We start from the raw sequence: 24,747 nt of genomic DNA, 5'->3' as shown, positions 1-24,747 counted from the left end.
AATAATAACAATAACAAATCCTATCTAAAGGCACAGGCAATGACCACTGAAGAGAGAATGGCCAGCACAAACTTGAAGGCTACTGGGGGAACAGGAAGACTTCAGGAACTAGGTTCTCCTTTATTTCCTGATTCTGAATGTTTCTGGTTCCTCAAAATATTCAACTGGCAGTATTGGCCTTGGACAGCTGACCACTGAGAGACTGAGGGGTCGTGGAATTAAAAGGCAATGACCTTCAGCAATAGAACTTCCTCCCAGATCTTGAGGTATTTCAGAATACACTAGAAGTTATTGGGTGGTCCGGGAACCCCAATGATCAGTTCATTTATAAGTGAGAACTAACTCTCAAAACACGCTTCACCCCTCCTTCGAGAGGGTGCTCCAGGCACAGGGCAATGGGCATCATTGCTGGGCAGCTCTGGGATTCCCGGGCTCATCGCTGCTACTCGGAGGACTTCAAGCCAGTTCAGGACCCTCCCGATTCCCTGAAACAGTCATCAGATCTCTTAACAAAGATACAAAAAAATCACCAGCAGCTTGGAGTGCACAGAGGTGCCCCTGCTATCCTTGGCATGCATCTCTGTGAATTAAACAAAAGTAGAAAGACAGAAATGTGCTAACTATATAGCAGATTCATTTTTCACTGGTGTATTCATTAATTCGTCTTGGAATAATGGGGAAGGAAGGTGCTCTTGTCCCCACAGTAGACCTTCTAACCATTATCAGTAGTGGTTAAAAAGTCGGATTTTCCTTCTTTTCTACTAGAGTTGATAATGTGAGGAAAGAAAGAGGAGAGAGAAACCAAGTAGCAGTAACAATACCACTCAGATACTAATAAACACCAACCTGCGCCCTTCCTCCCCCCAAAAGTCTTCTTTTTCACCTAAAAGGAATTTCTGAGAATGATAGTAGGTCAGGGCCAAGGGTGGTGGTGGTTGTTTTAGGAGAAATAAATACATATATGGGTATTTATCATTTAAATATCATTTTAGACGAAGGAATAAGAGAAAAGTGTGGGCACATTTTTTTTCCTAATATTATGGGGAGAAAAAAAAATGAGCGCAATTCCCTTCAAGAGTTAACTCTCCCCCTCTCCCGTCCTTGCCTTCTTAAAGCAAAGCAAAGCAAAGGAAGTTCCAGTCATCCGGGATTAAGTGACAGATCGTGGGCGCGGATGAAAGGCGCGCTTGAGAAAGGGGGGAGCCCGCGGCTCGCACACAAAGGCGCGGAGTTCCCAGGCCTTCCGCGGCCCTGTCCCGGGGACACGCAGCCCTCGGGGCGCAGCGACGCGCCAGGAAGAGCCCGCGGCTCTCCGCCTGCGCGGCCACTCTGCTGGTGGCTGGGAAAAGTTAGTCACCCGAAGCCCGAACCTAGCGTGCGTCCAAGAACGAGAACGAAGAGTCCGAGGGATGCGAAGGGAGGAAACCGGTACCGGGAGAGCGGGGCGAGGGGGCGCACGGGAAGCTGAAAGCCCTTGGCTGATGGATGCGGTTGCAAGGTCTACGAGGCCAGAGCGCACCGGCATGCACAGGGCAAAAACGTGCGTCAGGAACTTCCTACCGAGGGAAAGAAAAGCAGGAGAAAAGGGGGCAGAGAGAGACTTGAAACGTCTCAGTAACTTTAAAAACATACCAAAACACCCCGTCAGGAGATGAGGTAAGCCGAGGTTAGCCAACCCCGATGGGTTGTGAAATATCAGACAAACCCCAGCCGCTGTGGCTTTAAATGAGGCCAAAGAAATCTTCTGTTTTTCTTACTCAAATACTTTTCTCCCCCTCGCCCTTGCTCCCTCCCTCCCCCCTCCTTCCACCTCACTGGGTCCCTTCCTCCTCCGCGGTCGCCCTTTCCTCGATCACCCCCCAGGCCCGCCCTCCCCCATCTGATTAGGCGCGGATCAGGAAGGGTGGGAGTGGTGGGGGAAGCTCTCCCTTTAAGAGGCAGCTTGCAGTGACGAATTGTTGAAATTGCCATTGCAGGATGGCATGCCGCTATAAATTCATTGTTCCACCTCCTCGCATCTTCACAGCGCTCGCGCTGCTCTCCGCGCTCGCAGCGGCCGACTGGGGATGACGGCGGGCAGGAAGACACTGCATCCGAAGGGACACGGACGCGCAGCTTCGCTGGCTCGCCGCAGGCCGCCCCTTGCATTTCTGTTTTAATTTTTATGGCTTTTTTTCTTCTCTTTCTTCCCTTCCTCCGGGTTCCAGTAGAGTCAAGGAAACCCACAAAATAAGAAAGGAAGCGGGCTCCGGAGCTTGGAACCCCTGCTGCTGGCGGGTCCCGAGCAGCAAGGGGGCTGGAGGCAGCACGCACCAGTTGCCCGCCTGGTGCGCGGCACCTTCCTTACTTTTCTCGGTGCCCCAATCTTGGCTGGGGTTGGATTGGGGTTTTTCCCCTTTTCTCCATAACCCGGCTTTTTTCTTTCTTTCTTTCTTTCTTTTTTATTTTTTTTATTCTTTTTTTTTTTTCCTCCTCTTTCGGGAGCACGAATCCAAACATTTTGCAAACCAACAAAGAAAAGTTCGCACGCTGGCATCGCGGCCGGGACAGGCTGGCGCTGCTGCCGGGTCCCCCTCCCTCCGACACTTGACTCAACCTTGCAAGCAAGTGTATGTGTGTCCCCACCTCCCGCCCCGGTAACTTCCAGAGCGAATAACAAATCCCCATAACGTCCCCGTCGCGCAGCCCCTCCCCGCGGGCAGCGCACTATGCTGCTCGGGTGGGCGTCCCTGCTGCTGTGCGCGCTCCGCCTGCCCCCGGTCGCGGCCGGCCCCGCCAAGGCACCTGCCCAGGATAAAGCCGGGCAGCCTCGGGCTGCTGCGGCGGCCGCCCAGCCCAGCCGGCGGCAGGGGGAGGTGGCGCAGGAGCCGGCCGAGCCTCCCGGCCACCCTCACCCCCTGGCGCCGCAGCGCAGGAGCCACGGGCTAGTGCAGAACATCGACCAGCTCTACTCGGGCGGCGGCAAGGTGGGCTACCTGATCTACGCGGGCGGCCGGAGGTTCCTCCTGGACCTAGAGCGGGATGGTTCGGTGGGCGCCGCTGGCTTTGTGCCCGCAGGAGGCGGACCGAACGCGACCCGGCGCCACCGGGGCCACTGCTTCTACCGGGGCACGGTGGACGGCAGCCCTCGCTCGCTGGCTGTCTTTGACCTCTGCGGTGGTCTCGACGGCTTCTTCGCGGTCAAGCACGCGCGCTACACCCTGAAGCCGCTGCTGCGCGCGCCCTGGGCGGAGGCGGAGGCCGGGCGCGTGTACGGGGACGGGTCCGCGCGGATCCTGCACGTCTACACCCGCGAGGGCTTCAGCTTTGAGGCCCTGCCGCCTCGCACCAGCTGCGAGACCCCCACGTCCCCGCCAGGGCCCCGTGAGCGCCCCCCGGCGCACAGCAGCCCGGACCGACGCTGGGCGCTGGCCCCGCAGCTCCCGGACCAGTCAGCTCCCTCGTCCGATGGGAGTCAGAGACCACAGACGTGGTGGCGGCAGCGGCGGCGCCGCTCCATCTCCCGGGCCCGCCAGGTGGAGCTGCTCCTGGTGGCCGACGCGTCCATGGCGCGGATGTACGGCCAGGGCCTGCAGCATTACCTCCTGACCCTGGCCTCCATCGCCAACAAGCTGTACAGTCACGCCAGCATCGAGAACCACATCCGTCTGGTCGTGGTGAAGGTGGTGGTGCTGGGAGACAAAGACAAGAGCCTGGAGGTGAGCAAGAACGCGGCCGCGACGCTCAAGAACTTTTGCAAATGGCAGCACCAGCACAACCAGCTGGAGGATGACCACGAGGAACACTACGACGCGGCCATCCTGTTTACTCGGGAGGTAGGTCCCGCCTGGGGGAGTGGTTCAAGCCCCGGAGTAAGCAGGTAGGTCAACGGGACAGCCTTGTTGACAGCCTTGTTTCTCCCACAAACCGCCTGCCCCCATGGGTTTGCTTCCCTGCTTCTCGCAGGAAACCCAGCCAGCCTCCAACTCTGCTCCTGTATTCGGGATAGAGCCGGAGCAATTCAAGCCTTAAATGACCAAGACCTGCTTACACAATCAGTCAAACAGGCAGGATGTCTCCAGTCTGAGATACGCAGTCGTAGATGCATAAATATGGTAAAATGGAGCTAGAATGCTTGGGAAAATGTGCGTCGTTAAATGAGAAAAGGAGGAAAGCAAGTTTGTCTTTGGAATCAGGGATCATCTACTTTCCAATGAACCCAAAGATATAACTTTGTCTAACCTAATGGAAAGGGCTGATGATTCATTCACTGTAGTCACTTTTATCCACCATCTTCCTTTGTAAATGTCCATACCTTCTTACTTGGACCCCTTTCAAGACATAAGTCAAGGGAAGACATTCCAAAGGAAGGACTTGTTTTCCAGTCTGGCTTCCTAATGGAGTTCTTACATATCCAGCTTGGTGGAATCTTGCTTCCTTGGATGGAAGGGATTGGGGATGGCCAGGAGGATATAGAAACCCAATCTTGTGAGATTCCTTAGCAACTCCTTTGCCTAGTCCTCCAATGCACGGCAAGAACTTCTCCATCCTCCACAGCTGCCAGTCAAGGGTCACATCCAGCTTGCATGTTTGGGTTTTGGATGAATGTTTCTGAAGCCCCAGTGTGGAAAGATCTGGGCAAAAAGTCAAGACATGAAGGAATGTTTTCCCAGGATTTCCCTCTTTTAAGGAAGGGGGTTACAGGAAGGGAAAAAATACGGATCTGTATAGGCCCAGAGGTTCTGGGAGGAACACAATATCTATGTAGACCGCCACAAAAGTGTGACATTCAGATACAGAGTCTGGACTGGTTTTGAGCTTGTTTTGCTCAGAGATTTGAGCCTCAGTTTTCACAGCTCTACTCTGATTGGCGGTTTTGAGTCATGCTTTCAGATGCCTGGTAAGAATGGACTTTGAAAGCTCATTCTTGAAGTGTTTGAGATCCATCCAGGATAGAGAGAAGGATTAGAAGCTTTGAAATATTATTCAAAATCATGGTACAAAGGGAACAACCAGAACTAGGACAGGAAATTCAATGATGGCTTGCGGAGGTTTCAGAATCACATAGCTCCACCACCTAATTCTCCTATTTTTACTAAGGCACCTCTGGTGTGAAGGAAAAGTGTTGATAAATTTGGAGTGGAGAAACACTTGTGGTTCACGGGGTGGACACAGATGTAAACCACATGTAAATAAAGATGCCTGAGGGCAGCAGTTTAGGGAGAAGTGGGCAACGCACAGTGCTTTGCACAATGGAAAACCTTTCTCTTCATGAAGTGATCTCCTGGAAACCATCCTTTAATTTTTCCGCACAACATTAATCTTTAAAACGGAAAAACATTCATTTTTGTAGCCTTCCATATGAAGTGAAGTTCTCCTGTAAAACTATCCCTTTCTTATTTGGTTTCCAAGTCTCTCTTTTTTTTTTTTTTTTTTTTTTTTGGTTCGCAACTTTCCGTGTCTGGATTTCTTGCTTTGCTACATCACTAGGGGCTGCCAAGAAGGAGGCTTCAGAGAGTTTATGGAAGGAAGTTCTCTAAAGACTGAAGAAAAAATACTTTTGTAGATATACTACTGCAAAGTGTTCACTTTGAACATTTTCATGGTTCACTTTCATTTTTGAATAAAAATGCACATTCCATAAACTTTAATAGAAGACCCCAATACTCCCTATTTCCTGCCCCATAATTTTCCTAATTGCTTCTTAGAAAAAATGGGAAACTAGTCAGGGATTCTAAATGATCTGTCTGTTGCTTCTTCTGGATTTGTTTTTTGTTTGGGTAGTTAACAATTCCTATTTTCCAAGCTTTGAAATATATGAGTTCCTTTAAATAGATAAAGCAAGGGGGAAATAAGTTAACATCTATCTTAATTTTAATAAGTATTATAAGAACATTCATTTTTCAAACTAGTCTACACATGGAAAATATTTTACATGGGCCCTCCCTGGCCTCCTTGCCAAGCAGAAGCATACTTTTAGTAAAGTAAATCTCATTTAGTTTGTGGTTGGCCCTCTGGTATATACATCTAACTTGATGAGAGCCAAATATTTGAAGAGCATATTATTATGGATGTATGCACCTAATTTTAAAAGTGCAATTAATTAGGGGGCTGAGAAAAATATTACAAGACTCATGAGGCATTCATTTGAGAGTACTTTAAAATATAATGTTAATCTCTGCCTAATACTTCAGAATGTGGAAACCAAGAGGGCTAGAGGAGAAATGATCTGAGATCTTCAGTTTCATGGAAGTCAGATATCTAGGACCTAAAGAAAAACTTCCATGGCTATTTTTTTTTCAATGAGAAATACCCGGAGTTGGCACCAGGATATACTTTTACATCTCTGTTTTGAATGTAAGAGGTACGTTGCTTAGCAGCCAGATGCCAAGCCATGAACTCCATGTTTTGATGGGCTCTGAGCACTGTTCAAACTCTGTATCCAGATGTCTTCTCCTAAATTGCTTGTTTCTCAGGCATGAAGCAAATGTGTGAGGATATGTTTTCCACCCCTGTTGACTAGCCGAGGGCACCTTGAGCGTTATGTCTAGGAATCAGCAGAATAGTGCTAGTAATTCATTTATCAAACTAACAGGCTTCACTGTCAGGACTGTACCCCAGCACAAGGCACTGTCCTAATTAGGGAAATATAGCACCAGTCACTTTTTTGCAAGAGGAGCCCTTTTCATTCCAGAGTGGCACTTACGCTGGAATTCATACCACTTCTACCATCAAACAGTAGAAATCTGATCTCCCCAGGATTTATGTTTGCTTTCCAGAATCCTTTTCTGGTTCCTGGCTTCCTCTTTTCTTTTAAGATAGTTTCCTTAAAGGCACACTCCTAAATCCATTTTGGAGACGATGCACTCTCCTTTAAAAACAAAACACCTACCTGCTTGAGAAAAAAAGTGGGAAATTGTTTAACATTCCCTGTCTATGACCATACCACCCTGAACATGCCCGACCTCGTCTGTTTAACATTCCCTCACCCCTGCACAACATTAATGAAAGCTTTACTTTTTCATGGCTTGGAAGCATTGGATTGAAACGGAACCAGCTACGAGACTATATAATAGAAAATATTCATTCATCTTCATTAATCATCAGTCTGCCAGTTAACAGGCAATTGTGTGTCAGCTAACACCTCACTTCTATATTCTGCCTTATTTGTTTTTAATTTTTATTTTATATTGGAGTATAGTTGATTAACAGTGTTGTGTTAGTTTCAGGTGTATAGCAAAGTGATTCAGTGATTCAGTTATACATATACATGCATCTATTGTTTTTCAAATTATTTTCCCATTTAGGCCATTACAGAGTACTGAACAGAGTTCCCTGTGCTATACAGTAGGTCCCTATTGGTTATGTATTTTAAATACAGCAGTGTGTACATGTCAGTCCCAAACTCCCAATCTGCATTCTGCCTTATAATGCTGTGGTGGGAACTCCACCCAGAATTAACAGCTGGCTCCTTGCAAGGTTATGACAGAGGAAGACTGGAAGCTTGGAAGAAGGAAATGGATGTGCTTTTTCTTATTTGCTTGTAGACTGGATCGACTAATTCAATCACATATTTGAGCTCAAATCCCATTTGAGTTCAAATCCCATTTAAATTCAAAAGCAAACCCTTATCAAGGAATCATAGCCGATAGGTCAATTCTAACCAATAGAAGGCTAAATGTCTAAGAAATAGGAAGACTGGGAGCAGATTCAGCAGCTCAAGTTGACATTCTAAAAATAAATTGTGAATGGAAAATTTCTGAGAGTAGGTCTTAAAAGTTTGCATCACCAGAAAAATAAATTGTAACTATGTGTGTGATGGATGTTAACTAGACTTACTGTGGTGATCAGGTTGCAATATATACATATATTGAATCATTATGTTGTACACCTGAAACTAATATAATGTTGTAAGTAAATTATATCTAAATTAATTATGAAGAATATTACATAAAATCTGAAGTCTATTAGATGAGAGACAGTAAACCACAGCACACAGGACATATTTCACTGTTGTCTTCCTCACTTTCAGCACATGCCTCTGGGCATCTCCTAAGTGTGAGACACTCATTTAGGGAGCTGAAAGCAGCGAGATGGAAAATACCTGGTCCCTGCCCAGCCCAGCTTATCACAAGGGGAGAGGAAGCAGATATATGCATAAATCAGTCTAATGTTAGGAAAACTCTAATAAATGCTGTAACTAAGCTATAAAAAAAGGCTTAGAAAGGAAAGAGGAAGGAAGAATCAATTCTGCCTCTGTATCTTTGTACAGGCTTCATTGTAAATGTAGAATTGAATTGGTCCTCAAAGGAGGGACAGACTTGATTTGGATTCAACCAACTTTTATTGAGCATTTCATAAGATGCTATCCATAGTCATAAACCATTTTATAATTAATCCTTTCAATGGTCTACAACCATAGTGACATTATCATAAGTTGACAGATAAAGACATTCATACAAAGAGAAACAGAGATAAACTTCTCAGAGTAACAGCTGACAGATGGTTGAGAGGGAAGTTCATCCTGTCTAGTGATCTCTAAAGTAAAAATATTACAGCAAATTTATTCAAACATTCAATATGTTGCTAATAGTCAAAGAGGGATGAAGAGGTTTGAAAAGTAACCCCTTTCCAAAGAACCTATTCTAGGAAACAGACAAGGAAATGAATAATTGTTATACAGTGTGATGACTTTTGTAATAAATGTGGTCATTGAATGTCATGGAAATACATTAGAAGGTAGCCTAACCCATCTGAGTTCAATTTGGAAGAAAGAGGAGAATTAACCAGATCTATAAGGAGGAAATAGGCATTGCAGACACACCAAACTAATAGTGCAGTGGTCCAGAGGCAGCATGGTAATTCTGGGAAATATAGGGGTTTAGGTATGATAGGACAGACAGTATGAGAGTGGAAAGGTGATAGATTAGTCTAGAGAAGATGATAACAATCAGCTTATAGAAGAAATTCTATGCCGTGTGTATTAGTCTTCTTGGGCTACCATCGCAAAACTCCATAGACAACAGAAACTTACTTTCTCAATTCTGGAGGCTGGGAAGTTCAAGATCTAGGTTTCAGCCTATTTGCTTTCTGGTGAGAACTCTCTTCCTGGCGTGTAGACTGTTACCTTCTCACTCTGTGTTTACATGGTGTGTTTGAGGGGGCAGGGGTAAGAGAGAGTTTTCTGGCATCTCTTCTTAAAAGGACACTGATCCTATTAGATCAGGGCCCCATCCTTATGATTTAATTTAACCTTAATTACCTCCTGATAGACCCAATCTCCAAATATAATCACATTGGGGATTAAGGCTTCAATACATGAATTTAGACAGTGGCAGGGAACATGATTCAGTTGGTAGCATAAAGAGTTTAAATTGTAAATTAAATTCAGTGGGAGTCTACGGAAAGAGCATCAGAAGGAAAAGAGCAATGATCAGAGGTGTGTTCTTGAATGAGCCTTCTGGCCTAAGTAGTTGAGCTAGAGCCTGTGGGAGCCTTTACAGACTATTTCCGTAATCTTCAAGGAGAGACTCAAGATGGTCTAAACTAACACAGTGACATTAGAAATAGAGAGGCAGGGGTCGAGTCAATAAGTGTTAAAAAGAAGTGGATGTGAGTAAATTAATCCCTTCTAGCAGGAGGAATATTTGGGCTAAAATTTGGGCCTAAAAAGTTGGGGAGATATGCAGGAAATAGTGGACAAAATGGATCCTGAAGGTGCAGTTAAAGCAAACAAGGAAGCCTGGGTTGCATTGTGCAAGGTTTTAAATGCCAGGCTGAGGTTGGCATGCCTTTTAAGTTTTGCAGAAATGGAGGCATCCTATAAGGTCTGGGCTCTAAAAGGTAATTGACTGCAGCATATAGGTAGGGAAGTCACAGGAGATGAAAGCAACATTTAGAAGCCTTAGGTGATAGTCCAGGCAGGAAGGAACAAGAAAGAGAGGACACCTACATGAGACATTTGGTAGATGGAGTCAGTGACTTGCAGTGACTGATCTGATGCGGCAGGTGAGAGACAGGCAAGTTAATGATGTCACCAGGTTTCTTATACATCTCTTCCAGTTTCTTGCTTTCTGGAATCTCTTTCTCAGTGCATTTTGTATTTTACTGTGCCTCTAGATTATTGAGTTTCACCAGATATACCACAGAGAGAAAGACTGTGTTATTTGTTACAACAAAGGAATTTGCTTGCCCAAGTAGAAATTATGAATGTAACAAATAAGAGTAATGTCGGGGGAAACACAGGTGATGATTTAACAGCACTTTGGTGAAGTAAGTTCAGGAATTGGAGTGTTTAGATATAGGTTTGAATTGCAGCTCCACCAGTCTCAAGCTTCTGATTTTGGACACTAATGACCCCTGAGCTTTAATTTCTCCATCTATAAATTGAAGTGTTTTCCCTTAATCTCAACATGTGTGTAGCTGGAACAAATCCATAAACCACCTGGTCCAAATTCCTAATACTATTGATGAAGGAAAGTAATCTCAAAGCATATAAATAATACATGCAATGATTCTAATTAATAGAGTTGAATTTAAAGCATCACTATCTCTAATCAGCTTCCATCTCCATTCTTCAAAACGACGACTCTTCTGAGCATCTATTCCCCTCAATCTCCAATGTGCTCCATCTTTCCTTTCTCTTCTTCTTATCTCATATTTACCAGGATAAGTTCCCTATCTTGGAACTCTGGGCCAAGGCTACCTTTCCAGCTTCCCCTGTTCATCCTCCACCGGGTCTATCCTGTACTCCAGCCACAAGAAACAGGTTGTCATTTCCAAAACAGACCCTGCTTTTTCCCACCCCTGATATATTCATGAGTCTTTCCTTTTTTGAATACCCTTCCTCTAACACTCTCAGACTCCTTTTCATCCCTCAAGATCCAGTGAGCTCCTTTGAAACACCTTTATTGATTCCCCCAAGAAGAGCTTGGCAATTCCTCTTCTGAACTCCCTCAGCAATCTGTTCAATCTGTTTCCTTCTCGATATGTTTTGTTTTGCTCAGTAGATCATGATGTTTCTTAAGGGTCAGGATCAGATCTTATTGTATTTATTCACCACACTGTCAGCACTTCACACAGTGTCTGGCAGGTTGTGGACACACAATAATTGTTTTAGGAATAAGTGTACCTGGATCCCTTGGTCCCTAATCCAGCAGAGCTCCATGTTTTTTTGTGTTACCTAGTTGTATCCAGAAGCATGGACAGAGACTGCAGAACGTGTCATTGTCACGGTTGGCCTAACAGACCCTATTAATGTAGTTTCTGCTGAGGTCCAAATCAAGACCTCTCCTATTGGGGGCTGCTATTTAGGTAGCCAGAAAGGCAAATGACATCTCAAGAATCAGATCCACTGGACAAATATGAATTATGATGAATAAGTATATGTCTGTGTAATACTGATGGCTAAAATACATACCACACCCAATTCTCCTGTCACTAATCCCTCTTCACTAGGAATCTGGTAGACAGATAGGTAGATACCTGAGGCTAGTTAAACCTTCTTCTCTGCCCTTCCCTTGAGCTCTGGGCTTGTCCTTACCAGGGGGTAATATCTGTAGAAATAGAAGATGCTGCTATTTAACTCTAGATTCCCCCATACAAGGTACCCCGCCTTCATTTTGGCTGCCGTTACCGCAGCTGTGATGATATCTGCCCTTATCAGCCTTCACATTTCCTTCCTTCCCTCAGTGCATTTATGCTGCCTGAGGGACCAATCTCCCATCAAGACTAGAAATCCTGCGTCTCCTGTTATGCCTTCCACTTTGCACAGTTACATCGGCTTAGTTAATTTTCCCCACCCAGTACCGACCACTGGGATTTTCCAAGTTGTATTAGCTTCTGGACACCTGCTTCTCAAGGTAGCAGACTTTGCTGGCTCCCTCCCCGACCCCACTCCATCACAAGAATAGGTCTGAGGTATTGTGAGTCCTTCTAAGCTTCACGGTAGGTTACAGATACTGCCATATTCATGATCCTTTAAATGACCACCCTTAGTCACCATGTCAGTGACCTCACTGTCAAGTCTTTGTTGGGCTTGCTGACCATCTCCGCTCTATTTTAGATACAATGTCCCAGTCCTGGCTTCTGGCCAGGATGACACCACAAACCCACCAGTTAAATCTCTGCATGCTCTTGCAACCCTTACATTTTATTAAATCTTCCATTGCATTGTTGTCTACACGATATCAATATCATGATAAGATATCAATCCTGTATAAAAAGAACCATCTTTAACATAGCAGAGATATAACTTCCCTTCAGATTTACACTGACAAAGCAGAAAATTTCTTGACAGCACTTTTATTTTGTTTGCCTCTTATGTGGCTACTGTATGTGTTCTACATTCTTTTAGTATCCCCTGCTTCCAGATTTGGAAGCTAGATGGATTGGTGGACAGATGGAGAGACAGACAGACAGACAGTTAGATAGATGCTATTACCCCAATGGTGTCCTTACTCTTTCTCTGAATTAAAAAAATAAAATTTCTATAAAATTCAAATAAGGTTTTCACCTGTAAATGTTGTTATAAATCACCATCAGAAAATAGACATGAATGTGATGTGCTGTATTCTTAATAATTTGATGCACAAATTGAGTTTTAATGCAATGGAGTGAACATGGCCTCCCAAAGAAATACAGGCATTTGTTGTATATCTTGAGGAAGAAACCATAACTGAGCTGCCACGGTTTGAAATTGCATGAGTGAAGTGAAAAGGTTGCCAGTTTACATAATTACAGGTACAGAAATATAGTCTGTGGCTATGCAGTCAAGAGTTTAATCAGTGTGATTAAAAAAATAACTGCTTCTGTTCATTATTTTGTCACATGTACAAATTTCCGTGGCAAAAGGCCAAATGCATTTAATGCAATTCAAGGATGACAAGGAGGTTTGATGGGCTCTAATGAGCAACTGATTAGCCGTAAACAGAGAGAGATTAAGAATCCACATTAAACTCTATTCAAAAGAAGAGGACCATTTCCATTAGCTGTGGCTGTTCATCCGAGCTTATTAATGAAGTAAGGAGTAAGAAGGGGAAACAATTCTTCGGTTTTGTTATTTGAACCTCAAATTGTGAAGATAAACATAAAACTCGGTTTAAAAAAATATGCATGTGCAGAAATAACCCACAGTGTCCAGCAGTTCACTTACACCATGACCTGGGCCTTTGGTCTTAAAGCTACTAAAATGAATGGGGGAAAATGGATTAAAACATGTATTGTACTATATAATTATCTCAAAGACTGTTTGTTATGCAAAAGTGTGTTCCAATTTCAATTTTAAAAACTACTAATTTATTCTCAACAGCTGTAATTTGAGATCCCATGGGATGACATATGAGGATACCCAGGAGACATTGGGAAGCTATTGTTGGTTTGGTGACTGGATTCACCAAGGCTACTTGGCTGAGATTTCTACTGTCTGCAGCTATAATAATATGGCGGCCACAGTGCAATTCATCACAGCTGGGATCTCATAATATGCGGAACACAATAAGCACCTGAAAATGTACTAGGGAAATCGTAGGGTATACCTTTTAAATATTATTCACCTTAACTGGACTTTTATGCAGCTTTTTATGCAGAGAAAAGTTAGAAGAGTATGTTGACATTGACTAGGCGGCATTAGTTATGTAGTAGTAATATTTCATGCTGGCTTCCTGCAGTCTGTTGAGGTCTTGCTAGCATACAGCATATTAAAGGTATGTGACAATGTTCAGTAAGGCAAAAATCTGTATAGGATAACCATCTTTTCTCTTTGTCCTGGGAGAATAAAAATATTAGCTCCATGTCATCAAAAACAAAATAAGTAAAAAATAAAAAAGTAAAATTATGCGAGGTCTACATTGCATCTGACTATATGTCAGAATTCACCTCAATTAAGCAAATGTTTGTTGAGTTCCTATTATAAGTCAGGCATTGTGGTAGTTGGAGATACAAAGATAATAACTGCCACAGAGAGAATACTTATTTCAGCTAGTAAATAGCCATCTTTCACAGTAATTAATATTTTTAAAAAATTCGTCTGCAGTTATTCACTTATGGCTTTTGCTTTGGATAGAAATATATATACTGTCAGTTAATTGTCATTGAAAACAGGAGTCAAAATACAAGAAAGTCTAATGTCCATTAATACTCAAATAGAATTTAATGGAAAGTTTATCATTACAAATCTATCATGTCAAAAAATTTGGCTTATATTTTCTCTATATGCTTCGTAATTTAAAATTGTCTTGTTAATGTCTCTTTCATCTAATTTGATCATATTAACCATTAGCGAGGTGTGATCATGTTCCTCTTTGAGAATCTCTTAAAAGCTATGCAATTGCTCTCCAGAAGAACACGTATGCTCATTTATATAAATACGGTATATTACATATATTTTCTGAGAATTGATCAGGTTGAAAAACACTACATTAAACACTGTGGGAAAGAGTGTATACATTTCTGAAGACACAACCTATGAAATTACAACTCGGTTTGAAAATTAAGAGATGATCTTTTGAGGAATTACCCTTATAGATTAAAACTTAGTTTCTTACCCAAATTACTGAGAAATTTATATTCTGCCATAAATAGGTGATTGCAATTTGCCCCTGTGATGGAAAACAAATTATTAGGCTTGGCTTCTGATAAATTTAGCAGGAATTTAGATCAGAATATTAAGGCTTTCCTAAGCATGACTGTATGTGAAAGTGATCCATGGCATATGTGCCTGCATATACACAGTACAGCTTTGTTAAGGCTGCGACTGCTATTGTAATGGACAAGCCACAATCTTATGACATCTTTTAAAATGTAATTGAGTCCCTTCTGTGCTTCTGGGACCCAGAGAATCTTAGAAGAGTCAATGCTATTAGTTTGTCTTTGGAAGGTTTCCAGAGCTGAGCAGGTGATACCATAAACATATCCCAGTGTTGACATTTGGAGTGAGCAAGTGGCTCTACAAGGTGGCTCCTTCTGGATGTAAATTGATTTTAGTGATTTCTTTCTTTCTCCTGGGCAGGATTTATGTGGGCATCATTCATGTGACACCCTGGGAATGGCAGACGTTGGAACCATATGTTCTCCCGAACGCAGCTGTGCTGTGATTGAAGATGATGGTCTCCATGCAGCCTTCACCGTGGCTCACGAAATTGGTATGCAGTGTCTTTTCTCTTCCCTGGCCAAATCAAACACTTGTAACAGCTGCAACAAGAACCAAAATACTTGGAAATTAATTCCAGATTTCTCCTGGTTCAGATGCAGCATTGGGGATTATATTTGTTTATATTTGTACTTTTAGGGTTAACTAATAAGAGGGAAGGAAAACAAAGTCAGGCATACACAGAAGATATTTCCTTTCTGTCAGTGCCATTTAAAAGTTTAAGAGAAATTCGCTAGTGCTACTGTATTTTGAAGCATCCATAAAGGACTCAGACAAAATTTGTCACAGTTGACAACGGAATGCAGAGATGTTTGCCTTAGAAGTTACTCTACTGATTCATCCAGGGCTAATCAGTTTACACAGAAATTCATCAGGTTTTATTCCACTGTGAGTGATAACAGTCAGCTCCTGGAAAAGGTAATCAATAGCTTATGGACAACATTCCTGTCTTGTTTTTAATAGCAAAGCAAATGAAACAAAACCTAACAGTTACCAGGGTTGGTTTTAAAATGTCACTTACCTGGTGACAGTAAGAAACTCATCTAAATCCTAAAACTAGAAATTTAAGACTGAGTTAAATACGAAAAATATCCCAGCAATTAGGAATATGTGTTTCCTAATAATTGACCTAGCTACTAGGTACATAAGAAATTAATTTAGTACTTAGAATTAAATGTTAGAATTATATGCATCTGGGCTCAGTTCTTGCTAAAGTACTTTCTACCTGTGTCATGCTGGTCTGATTATTTAAACTCTCTAAGCTTCAGTTTTCATATCTGAAATATAGGCATAATAATGCCTATTTCACTGAATTATTTCAGGGACCAAGTTGGGTAAGTTACAGATACCAGCAGTTATTTATATCCATATACACTTCTGTTTATCTTTTTAATTAACTAGTTCATTTACTTTTTAATGTGTCACCTTTTAGCATTATCTTTTTGGAGGCAAAGTATGGCTTGATAATTATTGTACATTTTTGCTGTATTTTATTAAGCAGATTGTTTTCTTAAGCTGAAAACATAATTTTAAAATAGAAATTAAAACGTTTTTCCCATAATTTTAGTAGGCAAAGAACATTTCACAATGTGTTGATTTTTGCATGCTATGTTTTCTTTTGGGACTTAAAATAACTTCATATCAAAAGTGTAACTGTATAAGTCAGTATATCGGAGCAGTAAAATAGAAATCAGTACTTAAATTCCAGTACGTATGTATTAATCATGATCTTAATTCTCTTAACTAACACTCTTCTTACCATCTAAGTAAAAAAACACAAAAATAAAATCTTAATGTAAATAACTGTCCAATAGCATCACTGATAACAATTCAATTTAATATTTTATTAATTGAACATCTTTAGCTTCAAGATGGAATCCCAGCTCTGTCTCCATGTTCTCTTTTATCTCACGAAAGAGATTCAGACAATGAGTCTCATTTCTTCCCTAGTAAGTGAACTAATAATAATGAATGAGGCATGGCTCTCTGGTGGCTGCACTAGAAGACCTGGTATGTCTGAAAGTGTTTTTAAAACATAAATGCCATTTGAGCTTTGGGGCTGGGATTATGTCTTCACCTATCTCTCATTCATGCCTATTAAACTCACTGATAAGAAATACAGCTTAACATTGATCCTTCATTGATATTTATTACATATCTCTGTATGTGCACGAATAAGTGGGAGAAACACAAGAGCCACCCAAGGCAATATTCTGATTTTGCAGCAAAGCTAAGAATTAGTTCAAATACTCAAGAGCATTGTAGTGACACAGAGACGATTTAAAAAGTACACCAGTAATTAATCACCATTATTCAGAGTGAGAGAAGTTCCATAAGAAAAGTTCTAAGCCCTGGGTAGGTAGAGGCTTGTTCATCTCACACTAAGTAGAGGAATGATGAGAAATAAGCAACAGTGCTGCAGTGAATATTGGGGTACATGTGTCCTTTTGAGTTATAGTTTTCTCAGGGTATATGCCCAGTAGTGGGATTGCTGGGTCGTATGGTAGTTCTATTTTTAGTTTTTTAAGGAACCTCCATACTATTCTCCATAGTGGCTGTATCAATTTACATTCCCACCAACGGTACAAAAGGGTTTCTTTTTCTCCACACCCTCTCCAGCATTTGCTGTTTGTAGATTTTCTGGTGATGACCATTCTGACCTGTGTGAGGTGATACCTCATTGTAGTTTTGATTTGCATTTCTCTAACGATTAGTGATGTTGAGCATCTTCTCACGTGCCTCTTGGCCATCTGTATGTCTTCTTTGGGGAAATGTCTACTTAGGTCTTCTGCTCATTTTTTAATTGGGTTGTTTGTTTTTTTGATATTGAGCTCCATGAACTGTTTGTATATTTTGGAGATTAATCCTTTGTCCGTTGATTCATTTGCAAATATTTTCTCCCATTCTGAGGGTTGTCTTTTTGTCTTGTTTATGGTTTCCTTTGCTGTGCAAAAGCTTTTAAGTTTAATTAAGTCCCATTTGTTTATTTTTGTTTTTATTTTCATTACTCTAGGAGGTGGGTCAAAAAGGATAAATGTACCCCAATGTTCATTGCAGCATTACTTATAATAGCCAGGACATGGAAACAACCTAAGCATCCAACGATAGATGAATGCAAAAAGAAGATGTGGTACATATATACAATGGAATATTACTCAGCCATAAAAAGAAACAAAATTGGGTCATTTGCAGAGATGTGGATGGACCTAGAGTCTGTCATATAGAGTGAAGTAAGCCAGAAAGAGAAAAACAAATATCGTATATTAACGCATATATATAGAATCTAGAAAAATGGTACAGATGAACCTATTTGCAGGGCAGGAATAGAGACGTAGACGTAGAGAACAGACATGTGGACACAGGTGGGGAAGGGGAGTGTTGGATGAATTGGGAGATTAGGTTTGACATAAATACACTACCACGTGTAAAATAGCTAGCTCGTGGGAACCTGCTGTATGGCACAGGGAGTTCAGCTCGGTGCTCCATGATGACCTAGATGGGGGGGCAGGGAATTTGGGAGGAGGGAGGTCCAAGAGGGAGGGAATATAGGTATACATAGAGCTGATTCACTTCATTGTACGGCAGAAACTAACACAACATCGTAAAGCAATTTTACTCCAATTAAAAAAAAGGGGGGGAGGGGCTTCCCTGGTGGCGCAGTGGTTGAGAGTCTGCCTGCCGATGCAGGGGACACGGGTTCGTTCCCCGGTCCGGGAAGATCCCACATGCCGCGGAGCGGCTGGGCCCATGAGCCATGGCCGCTGAGCCTGCGCGTCCGGATCCTGTGCTACGCAATGGGAGAGGCCACAACAGTGAGAGGCCAGCGTACCGCAAAAAAAAAAAAAAGAAGAAGAAGAAGAAGAAAGAAAGAAGCAATAGAGTGGAATTGTGGCATCGACCACCCATAAGATCATGAGCCCTAAATCCTGACCTTGTAAAAAAGAGATAACAGATTCCATGAAGGAAGGGCTGTTTCTTCCTTCAATCCTCTAGTGATCCATTTTTACACATTAACAGCCTCTGGTTTCTTTGTAAAGGAACCACTGTGGCAGTAAATGCAGCTTCTTTGAGGCTGCATTGATCCCCAAGGCAACTGGACTGGAATGAAGAACCTTCCAGCATCATCTTTCCCAGCCCTCCTGAGTTCCTAAGCCAAGAGGTTATGAAGGCAGGCAGCAGTCAGAGAGGTAGGAAGCCAGTGCTAATGAGAACATTTTATTAAAACTGTATATGTACAATAAGAACTTTTCTTAATAATACAAGAATAGTGGACATAGTTTTATAAGAGAACAACGTGGGAGAAATGTGGGTTTCTTTGCAAAAAAAATCATACCTAACTCTTTGATGTCTGACTATGCTCTGTGGTCCCTTTAATTTCTTGTTTGGATCATTTCTATTTACTTCTTTAGAATTCTCTGTAATTCATTCTCCAATCAAACAGTGCCTACTTAATTTCCCTTTTTGCATTACATGTGCCCTAATCTGAGAAATTTAAGGTCTAGGAAAAGGGGGATATGGATTTAATTTCCCTTTTATAAAGGGATCTGGCTTTCATTCACTTTGTTTTCTAATTGCTTTATTTTTCTTTAATTTCACTTTTCGCCTAAATATTGCGAACACGTGTCATAAAGTATAAGCCTTAAAAATTGTAAAGAAGATAACCTTACAAAATATTTCCTAATCATCTGTATACAATTACGGAGCTTTGCCTCTGCAGCCAGTGTGATCTTGGGTAGTGCAGCTTGCTATTCTGTTTCTAGCGCTTTATTTTTAGATTGTTGCTTGAAGCCATCAGCTTGAATTAACCATGCTCTGGATTCTAATTCTACTCTGTTCTTATGTAATTTCCTCCTTTCCCTTCTATTAGACATTTACTACTTTCCAAATTTGGAGGTTATATATCCAGGCTACATATGGTGATTAAATGACGTTGTGAAACCTCGTTTTTGCTAGACTGTTTTGAATTCGCTTCAGTCGTTTCCAAAATGAGCAATTTGCTTCATGCATACGGTGTAAATACGTTCCTGTGCTCAAAACGTAAGCTGTGGAGAAAATTTCCAGGCTGTTCCCATGATCTTTCTACTTTGTTTCTTCTATAAGAAGTGAACTTATATATATATATATATATATATATATATATATATATATATATATATATATATATATATATAGTTGTTGTTTGTTTGTTTGTTTTGTTTTGTTTCGGTATGCGGGCCCCTCACTGTTATGGCCTCTCTCGTTGCGGAGCACAGGCTCCAGATGCACAGACTCAGCGGCCATGGCTCACGGGCCCAGCCGCTCCGCGGCATGTGGGATCTTCCCGGACTGGGGCACGAACCCGTGTCCCCTACATCGGTAGGCGGACTCTCAAGCACTGCGCCACCAGGAAGCTCTGAAATGATATATTTGATTAGTACTTTTTTTTTTTTTTTTTTTTTTTTTTTTTTTTTTTTTTTTTTTTTTTGCGGTACGTGGGCCTGTCACTGATGTGGCCTCTCCTGTTGTGGAGCACAGGCTCCGGAAGTGCTGGCTCAGCGGCCATGGCTCACGGGCCTAGTCGCTCCGCGGCATGTGGGATCTTCCTGGACCGGGGCGCAAACCCGTGTCCCCTGCATCGGCAGGCGGACTCTCAACCACTGTGCCACCAGGGAAGCCCCTGATTAATACTTTTATTAACCAATTTAAATTGCATTTCACATGGAATGTCCCACTCACTGCTTCCTCTTTCTGTACATAGTGGTTTAAAATACAAAGTCATTATAGTTGAATAAAAAGTTTTTTGTTCTTTTACTCCCTTCATCAAAAAATGCCCCTACATTGAGAATTATGTAAAATGTCAATAAACAGAGGCAAGCCTGAAGTCCTTATCTTGTACCTTTTCTGTCCATGATGTTAAAGTCATAATGAAGTGACTTAAATGAACAGATCTGAAAAGTGACTCTTCATGTGCCACGTGTAAATGGGAACACTTCTCTTTTCCTGCTAGTTCTTTCCAAAAAAAGAGCTAGATTCTGGAGATGCGTAGTCAACTGATGGCAATACAGGCTTCTCTAAAATAGAGTTTGATGCGTCTAGCCTCTGCCTAGACAGTAACAAATTGCCTGCCATCTTGCTATGTGAGGGGCATGTCAACACTGAGTAAATTGTTAGGACGTTTAAGAAAGTTGTTTTAAACTATCAAGAACTCAGTCCCCATTCCTGGACCTTGGGTGGAGGTAAGAATTTTTACAATCCAAATGTGAACTGTAGCAAGTTTCATGTGAATGTAAGTTTACATTTGGAGTTTATATTTTTAACTTGTCAAACTTTTATTATCAGCTTTCAATAATAAAGATTTCACCTGCTGCACACATGGTTCTCCAACATAATAATTTTACTGATGTTAGCCCAGCTTCTAATGGGCTAGGGGGAGCAATCTGATTTTATTTAGACTAATGAAATCCATAATTTGCAAACAGGCCGAAGCTTAACCTTAGAGTAGTTAATTATAAAATGTGCTAAGTGAATCTCTCCACCATGAAAGTCTCCAAAATGCTTCCTAAGCGAAAATCAGGCAAAGTATCAGGGCAAAATATTCAGCTGGAGGCTGAGGAAGTGGTCGAGACACAACAGTATGGCCGCATATGTTTTGCTGCAGTTGGAGTGATTCTCTGCGGTTCTCTGGTTATGTTGATACGCATGTGACTCTGTTCCCACTGATGATTAGATTAAACGAGGCCATGTTTTGAAAAGCTGCAGAGGCCCTGGAAACACCATACACCAAAGCCAAGTGCACAGAATCAGATGTCAGGACTGGCTGTGAGATGTGAGGTAAAAGGAAGCTAGGTTTAAACTTGGTATTTACCCTCAAACCCATAGCTTTAATCAACATTAACTGAGCGTTTTTTTTCTGTCCGGTTTGGAGCAATGCCACACTGTGTCTTTCTTGGCCCCCAGATGAAAGGTGGGAATAGGTCTTTGCTCCATGTCCGGAGGCAGCATTGAAAGATTTAGCATTTAGTATCAGTTGGTTTGTTTTTAAATCAAATCCCAATTCATATTTCTCTAAGGGAGGCCTGTAGATTGTCTGTCATGTGTGTGGAAAGCCAACAAGTTGAAGGTGTCATAAAATAAATATATCGCACACTTAATGAGTGATTTTTCCTCTTATGAATAGAAAATTTTGCCATCTTTCACAAATCAGGAGGGTCTAGTAATATCAAAATTTATCAAAAACTACCAAAGACTAGAATATCCATAAGTAAAGTTATAACAAAGCTAAGATATTAGTGAGAACAATGAAGTTAACTAACAATCACTGGGTATTTATATTTTTCAAGCACGTATTCTAAGCACTTTGCATCTTTCATATCCTTTAAGCCTCACAAAATCCCATGAGGTACGTACTATTAATGAGTCACCCAAGAGGGGACGCTGATACACAGAGAAGTTTCTAAACCAATCTAAGGCCAATAACTAGTATACTTACTTCTCGAGGAAAATTTGAACCCAGTTCATCTGGCTCTAGAGCCCAAGATTTGGACACTATCCTATAATGGCTTGCTAGTGTTCCTTTCGAAGGAGATAATCCTGAATTTGATTCAAAAGGTTATTGGCACAGCTATTTATAAGGTGAAAAAAATTTGTTTTCTTCCTTCTAAATTACATCATTGATATAACATTTAGCGTTTATGTTTAATGTTTTGAAATGGAAGTTTTAAGAGTTTTATCACCGCTACATAAGGATTTGCATTTGAATAGACATGTAGGATCCAATTATTGGAGCTCCTGGTTTCCTTCACCAAGGAGTCTAGATTCTGATCTCATGTGAGCTTTTGACTCTCTTTTCAACCCCTGGCAAGACCTTACTGCACCTCAATAATCTTAGCTGGAAAATTAAGTAAAAATAAAAACATCACATCATTAAGAAACAGATGCTTCATCTGAGAAGTGCTTTCTTAAGTAAACACATGACAGAGTTTCTTATGACATTTTTTAAAGATGTGGTGCTGTGTCCCCTTGTCTATTGGTCAGTTTGGGGTCAGGAGACAAGAGCTTGAAATTCTGTTTAATTTACAGAGCAAAGTTTAGAAAAACAACCCAATTTCACCCCTGAGGTTAATGTTATAAGTCATCCCTAGTTGTACAGTAATAACTGAGTTGAATAAGAAGCTGAACCAACATTTTCCTTTAAAGTAATGTGTCTTTACCCGGGTGTCCATTATGTCAGATTTTAGAACACCAGATTCACTTGTGAATTTAAGGAGACAAGATGCTTTTTAAATCTACATTGTGAATGTCCAAGATGAAATTTATTTAATGAAATATCACCCATTTACCAATTTTAAAAGACTATTACTGTCCTAGAAAAATTATCAGGTGACTAATTGTTTGACATTTCTGAACTAACACTATAACTCAGACTTTTACCCTACAGACTTTGCTTTAATATAATTTACCATGAAACTCATTTCCTTAGCATAATTCAAATAAACTCCTTCCTGAGGTTATTTTGTGTGATGGGCACTCAGCAGGACTGTTGTATTTATGACATGATTTAATATTTATTAATATATGTGTATATGTATAGCTGATTCACTTTGTTATAAAGCAGAAACTAGCACACCATTGTAAAGCAATTATACTCCAATAAAGATGTTAAAAAAAAAAAGAATAGGTCAGTATTTTATACAGAAGCCGATTTAATTTACACCTTGAGTTTTACTAATGATTTCAAACAGCAAGACACAGTTCTGGAGGCTGCATCTCTTGGAAAAATACTGAATTGGACCTCTGCATTACTCTGTAAATTTTATTCTGACTTCTGTCTTTTAAAAAAAAAATTTAAAAAAAAATACTTTTAAAAAAAAATTTAGTGTGTGAATACAAATACCATTAACAAACTCACGCACTATATAACTGTGTTTGGTCCTTAACTGTCGGGATTTTAGGTGGAAAGTGGCTTCCAATAACAGGAGTCAAGAATTAAAGATTCACTAAGAAAGATAGTATTGTAAATAAGATTGCCTAACTTCATTAAGGCCAACAAACCGCTCTTCAATCTTTTGCATTACAATCTTTTGATTACAAATCGTTCCAAATGCAAATGCTAATGCTTCCTTGCAGCGAGTCTTTGGGTCCAATGCTTTAAACCCAGACCTTGACTTGTGGTCCTTAATCCATATCAGCCCTGTCCTCTCACTAGGATTTTTCACATCCTATTTTACTAAGGTAGCTTGGTTCAACTTCCTCAGATCTCTTCCTTTACCCTTCCAAATTGCCTTGAATCCTCCTCACTCTTTTCCTATACCTGGACTAGAGAAAGAAGTATCTCCTCTGTCTTTCAAGGGAAAGAATCGCCTTTCTCTGTGGCTTTCTGGAACCCACCGCCCTGACTCCTCCAAGACCTCACCCCTCAACTAACTCTGGTCTGCATTGCTCTAAAAACTCATCATAAAATACATTTTGATTAAAAAACAATATGTTATTTTAGGAGTTGTCAATATTTTCTCCAACATTGTTTTATTCTCTGGGGTGCATGGGTTTAAATCTCAGCTGCACTAATCCTGCCCAAGGCTGCTTGTGGGAGAAATCCTTAATCTCTAATCTTTAAACATTTCTGTGGTCAACCCCTGGCAAGACCTTCCTGCACCTCAATAATCTTAGCTGGAAAATTAAGTAAAAATAAAAACATCACGTCATTAAGAAACAGATGCTTAGGAACAGTCTCTCACTGGAAAAGTCACTCCTAGGCAATCAGTGACATTGTGATAAATTCTGATTAAGCTCTTCACAGCATTTCCTTAAAATGTGTTGTTGTCAGCTGTGACATTACATTTGAAATTTCCTAGATTCCAGATTTTTCTCTGTTAATAAGCTTTGAATATCATAGTTTGTGATCTCTAATGTAAGTGTCCCTTGAAAATAGCATATGCTTTTATATGTATCTTGTCATTTCAGGGTTCAAAGATATTGGCAGATTTCAGACTGACATTAGGTGTCCTAGCTTAATGATTGGGGGAATCACATTTGAAAATGCCATTTCTTTGGCCACTCACAGCCTTTAGTATGCCTGTCACGTCTCTCCAGAAGAGCTTCCAGACATGCCTCACATTGTTCTTCCATTTCAATTCCTCTTCAGC

General features: G+C 41.3%; 1 protein-coding gene across 2 annotated transcripts in view; it reads left to right on the top strand.

Annotated features, from left to right (window-relative positions):
- Positions 1-889: 889 nt before the first annotated feature.
- The window catches only part of ADAMTS5 (ADAM metallopeptidase with thrombospondin type 1 motif 5), a 46,206-nt gene continuing 22,348 nt past the window's right edge, over positions 890-24,747 (top strand). The window contains exons 1-3 of one of the 2 annotated variants that reach the window (XM_082624809.1): positions 890-1,656; positions 2,027-3,815; positions 14,987-15,119. In XM_082624809.1, the coding sequence (XP_082480935.1) occupies positions 2,709-3,815; positions 14,987-15,119 (1,240 nt within the window). In that variant the 5' untranslated portion in view covers positions 890-1,656; positions 2,027-2,708. Of the gene's footprint in view, positions 1,657-1,976; positions 3,816-14,986; positions 15,120-24,747 lie in introns of both variants that reach the window. The other variant, XM_082624808.1, reaches the window with a different exon arrangement.

The sequence above is a fragment of the Mesoplodon mirus genome (genome assembly GCF_964341445.2).
Source record: "Mesoplodon mirus genome assembly, chromosome: 6".
NCBI classification, from domain to species: domain Eukaryota; kingdom Metazoa; phylum Chordata; class Mammalia; order Artiodactyla; family Ziphiidae; genus Mesoplodon; species Mesoplodon mirus.
Note: the sequence above shows the minus strand (reverse complement) of the source record. Positions and strands in the feature narration are given on the sequence as shown.